Source organism: Arachis ipaensis, chromosome B8 (genome assembly GCF_059453495.1).
Source record: "Arachis ipaensis isolate K30076 ecotype BB chromosome B8, ASM5945349v1, whole genome shotgun sequence".
In the NCBI taxonomy this organism is placed as follows: Eukaryota; Viridiplantae; Streptophyta; class Magnoliopsida; order Fabales; family Fabaceae; genus Arachis; species Arachis ipaensis.
Genome location: NC_142443.1, coordinates 109,910,449 through 109,919,587, shown reverse-complemented (window position 1 = coordinate 109,919,587; position 9,139 = coordinate 109,910,449). Strand labels below are relative to the sequence as shown.

General features: G+C 38.8%; 1 protein-coding gene across 1 annotated transcript; it reads right to left on the bottom strand.

The window, feature by feature from the left end:
* Nucleotides 1-3,831: 3,831 nt before the first annotated feature.
* Nucleotides 3,832-5,010, bottom strand: LOC107611275 (uncharacterized). The gene is made up of 3 exons (XM_016313222.1): nt 4,787-5,010; nt 4,351-4,657; nt 3,832-4,236 (listed from the first exon to the last, which is right to left on the bottom strand). The coding sequence occupies exons 1-3, from the start codon at nt 5,008-5,010 to the stop codon at nt 3,832-3,834; spliced, it is 936 nt and encodes a 311-aa protein (XP_016168708.1).
* Nucleotides 5,011-9,139: the final 4,129 nt, after the last annotated feature.

Below are 9,139 nucleotides of genomic sequence, written 5' to 3'. Positions count from 1 at the left end.
TTGGAGTATGGATCATGGGTCTGCCTAGGTAAATTTCCAATGTAGTTGGCTTGTTCCTGATCACCCTCTGCTTCTTCATTCACTCCTTCTTGAGCTGCTGCTAAGGTAGTGATTGCTGCTATTTGGTTTCTCTCCATCTTCTTGGTAAGGTCAGCCAACTGCTTAGTGACCATCTTGTTTTGAGCCAGCAATGTATCCACGTTGTTTAGCTCCATCACTCCTCTAGTGTTGCCTCTTTCAGAGGCATAGAAGTAGTCATTCTCTGCTACAGTCTCAATGACATCTATGGCTTCTTCAATGGTCTTCTTCTTGTTCAGAGATCCCCCAGATGAGTGGTCTACTGCCTTCTTTGATTCGTAAGAAAGACCCTCATAGAAGATGTGTAACTGCACCCATTCATTGAACATATCTGGCAGGCACCTTCTTGTCAAGTCCTTAAACCTCTCCCATGCTTTATATAGAGTTTCACCATCTTGTTGCCTGAAGGTTTGTACCTCAGCTCTCAACCTGTTGATCCTTTGAGGAGGATAGAATCTCGCCAAGAATTTGTTCACCACATCTTCCCAAGTTGTTAAACTCTCCTTCGGAAAGGATTCCAGCTATTTAGATGCTTTGTCCTTGAGTGAGAAGGGAAACAGAAGCAGTCTATAGGTGTCAGGATGAACACCATTAGACTTCACAGTATCACATATCCTCAGGAAGGTGGTTAGATGTTGATTGGGATCTTCTTGGACACTTCCTCCGAATGAACAGTTGTTCTAAACGAGGGTGATGAGTTGTGGCTTTAGTTCAAAGTTATTGGCATGTATGGTTGGCTTTTGGATTTATGTAAGATCCCAGAACTCTTCTCTCTTGCCCAGCATGGTGCACTGGACCTTCTCTGCCATGGTTGTGAGCTTCTTCTTCATGATGATTCTCCATATTCTCATCCATGTCTGGTTCAAAGTACTATTCCTCTTCTTCAGCACCAACAACTCTCTTTCCCCTTGCTTCCCTCCTTAATCTAAGGAAGGTCCTCTCAGGTTCAGAATCAAAGGAAGTTGAAGCCCCGCTTCTTCAACCTGTCATACAATCAACAAGGCCAAAGTAAAAGGGGGATAGAGAGTATTCTTGTAAAAAAATGTTGTTAGTGTGAATGATGCAATATATCAAACAGTTAGTGGGTTAGTAAACTGAATTGTGACAATTAAGAGAATATCTCAAACGGGTAAGGGGTAAAGGGAAGGAAATAACAAAAACTGAAAGTAAATTACTCAAACAGAAATTAAATCAACAAAAGAAAGAAAAAGTGCTCAATCTAGTTATCCACCGATTTAATCATTGTTGATACAAAATCAATCCCCGGCAACGGTACCATAAACTTGATACACGGAAACTTGTCTCTCAACAGATTTCCCTCGACAAGTATACCGAATTGTCGTCAAGTAAAAACTCACAATAGAGTGAGGTCGAATCCCACAGGGATTGATTGGTCAAGCAACTTTAATTGGAGGAATGTTCTAGTTGAGCTAAGCAGAATTTGATTTGAGAATTACAGGAAATTAAATGGTGGGAAAGTAAATGGCAGAAAATGTAAATGCTGGAAATAAAGAACTGAATGTAAATGACAGAAAGTAAATTGCGGAATCTTAAATGAGGAATGGGGAAGATGAGAATAAAAGTAAATGGCAGAAAGTAAAGAGAATGGGCAAGATCAGAAATGGGAAGTTCATTGGGCTCAGGAGATGTTGTATTCTCCGGATCAAGTTCATTTTCATCTCTTCCTCAATCAATGCATTCATTGATCTCCGTGGCAATCTTAAGTGATTGAATTCCAATTCCTTGATAATTCAATCTCTCAAATCTTGATCAACAGCCAATTCCTTGTTCTAATTGCTCATTAGAAGAGATGAAGTATGGTCACTGATTATACCACATGTTTTTTCCAAATCAAAGTATTGGGAGAATTATATGTCACTATATCCGTCCAAACCCCAATTTGGTCCTACATGAGAAAGCATTTCTAGCATGATCTCTTCATTCCTCTTCCAAGGTTCCGAAGAGATCTAAGTATGAATAGCTTCTTTTCCAAGACAACTACCCAATTGGATGAAGATTGAAAGCTTTCTAGTAAAATCAAGAGAAAAGAAAGAAGAAGAATAATGAAAACTATTACTGATCCATCAAATTACAACAAAGCTCCATAACCCAATGAAAGGGGTTTAGTTGTTCATAGCTCTGGGAATGGAAAGCAAAGATGGAAAATACATTTTGAAAGTAAAACTAGAAGTTGCAGAGAAAGTAAAATTATACAGAGAGTAGTTCTCCCAATGCCAAAAGCTCCCTTTCTAGTTCAAAACTACTCCTATATATACTACTCTTCTGATCTTCTAGTTGGCTCTTCAAGTCTTGGATATGGGCCTTTGGATCTTTGAGTTGAAGCAGTTATCATCTTCAGTGGGCTTAGCTTTGCTTGCAGAAAAAGTGTGAGTTAGGCATCGACGTTAGTTAGGATGTTAGTGGTGTTAACGTTAAGTGAAAATGTGGGTTCGAGAACGTTAGTGACGATCACCTTTTTTACTAACGTTCCTAACCCAAAATGGTCCACGTTAATTTCAACGTTAGTGGCACTAACGTGACCACTAACGTTGCCTCTTAGTCCTTCGCAAACGTTATTGGCATTCACCTTTTCCAACAACATTTGCTTGTTGCCCTTCCTCCCTACGTTAGAGTCCACGTTAGTGTAGCTAACGTGACCCTTAACGTGTACATGCCTCAGCTTCGAGAGCGTTAGTGACACTTACCTTTGTTACTAACGCTCCAAACGCCCCTTCCCACGTTAGTGCCTCACGTTAATTGTATTAACGTGACCACTAACATGGTGGTGATTGCCATCTCCAACGTTAGTGACAAAGGTGAGTGTCACTAACGTTGGCTCATCATTTCTTTCCTCCACGTTAGCTTCCACATTAATGTAATTAATGTGGCAGCTAACATGGCTAATAATAGCTTGGTCCAACGTTAGTGACAAAGGTGAGTGTCACTAACGTTGGCTCTTCCTTGCTCCTCCCACGTTAGAGTTCACGTTAATGTAGTTAACGTGACTCTTAACGTGGCCAATTGTACCTTTTGGAACGTTAGTGGTATTCACTTTTACCACTAACGTTGGGGCTTTCTTTTTCCTCCACGTTAGCTTCCACGTTAATGTAGTTAACATGGACACTAACGTGGGCTATGATGGCTCACAAAGGCGTTATTGGTATTTACTTTTCTTATTAACGTTGCAAGCTAGCCTCCATTCCATGTTAATGGTCACGTTAGTTAGACTAACGTGGCTATCAACGTGGCATCTTCCTTGCTTTCTTTGTCCTGAAATCAAACAAGTAAAGTGCATCAAAGCTAGGTTCTAACTCATGAGATCATGCATCATCCATTTTATCATTCAATTCATGCATAATTCTCATAAAATCATGTAAAATTCACAATGTTTGCTTGAATCAAGATGTAAGTGATTATCTACCCAAAACTTGCTTATTAACTAAGAAAATGCATGAAACTACCCTAAAACAGTAAAGAAAAGGTCAGTGAAACTGGCCAAAATGCCCTGGCATCAGACCCCACTATGGGTTGCGTCAATATAGAGCATCCCACTTTTGGAACTCCTGATAGTTACGAATCCATTGGACACCTATAGCCTGAGATCAGCTTAAGGGTGTAGTCACACTTTGTTGAGGAGCCTTAAAACTCTGACTCTCTATGCACCGAATCGACTGTCTCTGACATGCCTGCTCTTCTCTATGAGCCAATTCTTTCTTTATTCTCTCCTTTTCTAAAATTACCGTTGCTTCGGAATCAAAAAACAGTATTACACCGTGGACACAGAGATACATCCCGGTCTTTAATTTTTTGCTGAACTAAAAAGTCCAACAAACTATCTCCCGCTCGGGGATACACCGTTCTAACTTGTGACTCAAAATCATCAAGAGCCACGTCAAAGTCATAGGACATGCCAACCATGTTTACTCCGAAACATGGCTCAACAAAGCTGGCATCAACATCGAAGGGATCGACATCAACCTTCATTTCCTCCTTTCCATCGTCGAATTTTAACCCTCCCTCCATTATTGCTTCCTGAATTAGGTCCCTGAAACGAACACAACTGTTAGTCAAATGACTTGTTGCTTGGTGAAATTTACAATATGGTTTTTCTTTGAAATCTTTCACCGAAAGTAAAGTTCTACCCTCAGGCAAAATTAACTGTTTATCTTTAAGCAACACATCGAAAATCTGATCAGATTTCGAAATATCAAAACTATATTTCTTTTCACTTTTTTGTTTTGAATCATTCGACTTTTTAAGTAAGGAACAGACATATGGAAGGCCCTTCTTAAGTTCGGCCAAATTGACCTCTGTTTCGAAATCAAGTTCCTCTTCTGAGGACTCCATAGTCACATAAGCAACTTTTTCTTTCCGAGTAAAAGGTTTACTCTTTGATCGTTGCTCACTCCTATATTTCTCTTTCTCTTTTTTCATGAGCTCGGTCTGACAGACTTTTTCGGCCAAATGGGCCATATCGGGGATATGTACATTAAGTAACTTTCGGCGCATATAGAAACCTAGTCCCATAATTGCTATTTTCACAATTTCATTCTCAGGTAATGAAACATAGCATCTACTTCTATAATTTTTGAAACATATCATATAATCATCAATGGTTTCACCATCTTCTCATTTCAAAGCAACCAGATCAGTAACTACCATATTCATTTCCCCTCGATAAAACTAAACATGAAAAGCAGTTTCTAACTGATTCCATGTCATTATCGAATTTGGTCTGAGATTGGAAAACCAAGTAAACGCATTCTTCGTTAGCGAAGAAGGAAAAAACTTCATTTTTAAATTCTCATCATTGGCTAAATTTTCAATCTCAACCAAATATCGAGCGACATGTTCAGTGGTCGACTCTTCAACTTCCCCTGCAAACTTTGTGATTACTTTTGGATTTTTCACCCCTCTTGGCACTTCGGTCATTTGGCAGCTTGAGGGAAAGTAGACACAAAATGAGGTCGATTCATGAAACCGACATTCAAACCAACTTGATTGAGCACTTCTTCCACAATTTTGGTGACTTGATAACATTCACCGCCATGATTAGCACGCAATCTGGCTAGAAATTCATCAGCGTTTTGACCTCGGGGAACTACATGAGGATTTTCTCTATTAAAAACATTGTTTTCATTTTGGAAAACATTTTCAAATCCTTCATTCCCAGGCATCTTGCCTTTCACCTTCCTCATAATCTACGATTCGGGCAATTCGTTCGACTTGTCTAGCAAGACATTTGAATTTTGACTCGTGATCAGCCATCATTGGATTCAGAATTGTAGTCATCTGTTGAGTTAGCAAGTTGACCAAGTCATGATGATTTTCCTCTACTTGCTGTCGATATACTGCCATCGAATTAGCAGCATTCGAGGTGGAGCCCACATTATAATCACGAGAGTACTCGGAATGTTGTTGTGGGTTTTGAGAATTATTTCTTCCATTTATACTCCCAAATCGAACGGGAGGCACAAAATTACCCACAGGTGGAACATAACCTGGAGGAAGACTATAAGGAGGCCAACCAGTGGTTAATTGAGGCTGGGTTGGTGGTAGAGTACCATGTGGACGAATATTGCGTCCAACATTCCCAATTTGCGCAGTTGTGGCCGCTATGCTTTCAATTCCAATTACACTTTCCGAACGTGACGTCACATCCGCTTGTTGCACAATTACTGGTATGCTATCATTGGTGGAGGAACCACCATTTACATTTGACACTTCATCAGCTATGTGAATGATCTTCCCACTTCTCAAACGCATACACCAAATGATATAACAACTTTTTGACACACTTCAATTTTAAAACTGTCCCACCAGGCATCCCAATTTGTTTTGTCGATTTTTAGCAAATCGATGGTGGTTCGATATCTAATGGTCTGGGAGCGAAACCTACTCCTCTTTGCAGGTACCAGTTTTCTAAAACTGCATCAAAGTGTCTTCGATTAGATGAGAAATGGGATAAAAGATAAATTAAATTTTGTAAATCAATAAAAAAAACGAATGAATAAAGTTTTCGAAAAGAAAATGTGCTGAAATCGAAAAGGACGCCGTTAAAATTAAAAGAAAACAATAAAGTGCCTTCAAATGAATCAAAGGGCTTTGACATGAAAGTTAAAATTGAAGAAATGTAAATTGGACATTGAAATTAAAGGATACTTGGAAGATAAACTTGCTTGAAAAATAAAGTTTACAAGAAAATAAATTGAAAGAGTAAAAACATGGAAGGAACCCTACAGAAAAGTAACTCGATCACAGACTCAGGAATTCTCTGGGGATGTGAGTGTGCTTGAGGGTTTTCTGAGTTAAAGTTCCAACCTTTATTCCCTAAAAATTTTTAGTATTTATAATCCACTTTTGTAATTGACAATTAATTACAAAAACACAACCTTGAATGCGCACTCCTCGGTAACCGTTCCCGCCCTTTGGCTGATTAAACGCTTACTCATAAATTCTCTGCATGGTAAATATCTTCAACTTCCCACTCACATAACCACTCGATCTTCTTTTCTAAATAACTTATTGATAAACCCCGTTTTGACGGTTTATCCTGTATTGATTTTAAGAGATTTTATCACCTTTTACCCACATTTATTCAATGAAACAGCATGGTTTTATGATTGTCTCCTTATTTGTGCTTAGATGTGAAAACATGCTTTTAGACCCTTAATTTGATGGTTTTAATCTCCCTTTGATTCAACTAGATGCCTTGATATGTTTGTTAGTGATTTCATATTGAAAAGGCTAGGAATGGATCAAAGGAGTGAAGAGGAAAGCATGCAAAGTGGAGAAATCATGAAAAGTCAAAGAAGTTGAACTCGCACATGGACGCGCGCGCACACCTGGCGCTTGCGAGCACCTGCGAATCACCCCATGGACGCGTACGCGTGCTGTGCGCATACGCGTCGGTGCTGGTTTATGATTTTTTAATGAAAACGTGACCAACAAATTCTCAAGGGTTGTGGGGCCCAATCCCAACCAACTTTGGCCCCAAAGATGCTATTTAAAGCCAAGGATTGAAAAGCAATGGGGATTCCAATCATACACACTCATTAGGATTAGTTTAGAGTTAGTTTCTAGAGAGAGAAGCTCTCTCTTCTCTCTAGAATTAGGATTAGGATTAGGTTTAGTTCTTAGATATAGGTTTTAATCTTTGCTTTCTTCCACTTCTATCTCTCAATTCTTTGTTGCTACATTCATCTTCTTCTATTCTTTTGTTATAAATTCCTTTATGTTGTTCTTATATTTTGTTGTAGATCTAGTATTGTTCCTTCTACATTCTTCCAATTCAATAAGAGGTAATTCATAATAATTGTTCTTCTTTGCTTTTCTATTGTTGATCTCTTGCCTTTGTAGTTGTAGATTCCTTTAATTCTTGCAATTAATAATGTTTACTTCTATTGCACTCTATGTGTTTGTTGAAATGCCTCTTCTAGATATAGTGTAGATTTTGTTCCTCTTGGCCTAGGTAGAGTAATTAGTGACACTTGAGTTATCTAATTCCTTTGTTGATTGATAATTGGAGAGATTGCTAATTGGTTTGGAGTGCACTAAAGCTAGTCTTTCCTTGGGAGTTGGCTAGGACTTGTGGCTCAAGTCAATTCATCCACTTGACTTTCCTTTAATTAGTAAGGGTTAACTAAGTGGTAGCAATGAACAATTCTCATCACAATTGAGAAGGATAACTAGGATAGGACTTCTAATTTTCATACCTTGCCAAGAGCCTTTTATAGTTGTTAGTTTATTTTCATTGCCATTTACTTTTCATGCTTCTTATCCAAAACCCCAAAATAACTCATAACCAATAACAAGACACTTTATTGTAATTTCTAGGGAGAACGACCCGAGGTCCAATACTTCGGTTTATAAATTTTAGGGGTTTGTACTAGTGACAAACAACTTTTTGTATGAAAGGATTATTGCTTGGTTTAGAAACTATACTTTACAACGAGATTTCATTAGTGAATTTCTAAACCGTCAAAAAATCTTCTCATCAAAATGGCGCCGTTGCCGGGGAGTTGCAATGGTGTTATGTTATTGGTTATTGTATATAATGTGAATAGCTTGATTTTTGGATTGCTTGTTAGTTTTTGCTAGTTCTAGGACTTTGTTTCATTATTTCTTGTTAGCTTTTGTTTCTTATTTTTACTTTTACTATGAATTCTCACTTTGGCTATGAGTGTGATTACAACTATGTTGTAGGAAATGAGAACTTCAATGAAGATGTGCATCAAGAATGGGATGACCAAAGGTGGAAGGAGCCATATGCATATGATCAATCTTCATGGCAACAACCTCCACCAATGCACTATGAAGAAGAGCCATTCTATGATGCATATCAATCCAATGGCTATGGTGACTCACCTTGTGATTTTCAAGAACTACCACCATATGCCTATGATCCATACCCTCAACATAACTCCCAACCATACTCACAAGCCCCTTCTTACCAACCATCTTCATATGACCCTAATCCATATCCATCCTACCAACAACCATATGAGCAATATGAACCACACATAGAGCCACCACCACGCCAACATCAATATTTTCAAGAGCCACCTCCTCCACATTATTACCAAGATGAACCACTTCCAATATATGAAAATTTTCAACCACAAGATGAATACTACTTTCCACCATAACCTCCCATGGAAGAATACTCATATCCATTGATCCAAGAGCCACATGATCCTAATCATATTATCCAAGAGGAACAAGAGTCAAGGGATCGTCTCAAGGAAGCATTGGATCAATTTCAAGCAACCATGGAGTGTGTTGTGCAACAAGTGGAAAGAGTAGAAAACATAGAACCACCACAACTCTACCAAGAAGAACCACCTTCCTACTATGAACCCTCCCCCCAATTTAATGAACCCTTCCACCCACCCCAATCTCTAATGAATGAAACCCTTGGTGTTCTTGTTCAAGGGCAAGAAGAGATGAAAAGGGATGTGCAAAATTTCATGGCCACCTTGGATGCGATAACAAATCAATTAGCCTCCCAATGCTTGAACACTCAAGGAACTCCCATGGCTACATGTGGAGAATCAAATGA

Bases quoted from the DNA above. Each gene is read 5' to 3' on its own strand.
- LOC107611275 (XM_016313222.1), bottom strand. From the start codon at position 5,010: ATGACCGAAGTGCCAAGAGGGGTGAAAAATCCAAAAGTAATCACAAAG. The intron at 4,658-4,786 runs GTTAGAAACTGC...CAAAAATTATAG, and splicing joins TCGATAATGACATGGAATCA to AAGTAGATGCTATGTTTCAT. The intron at 4,237-4,350 runs GTCTGTTCCTTA...AAAGATAAACAG, and splicing joins TTAAGAAGGGCCTTCCATAT to TTAATTTTGCCTGAGGGTAG.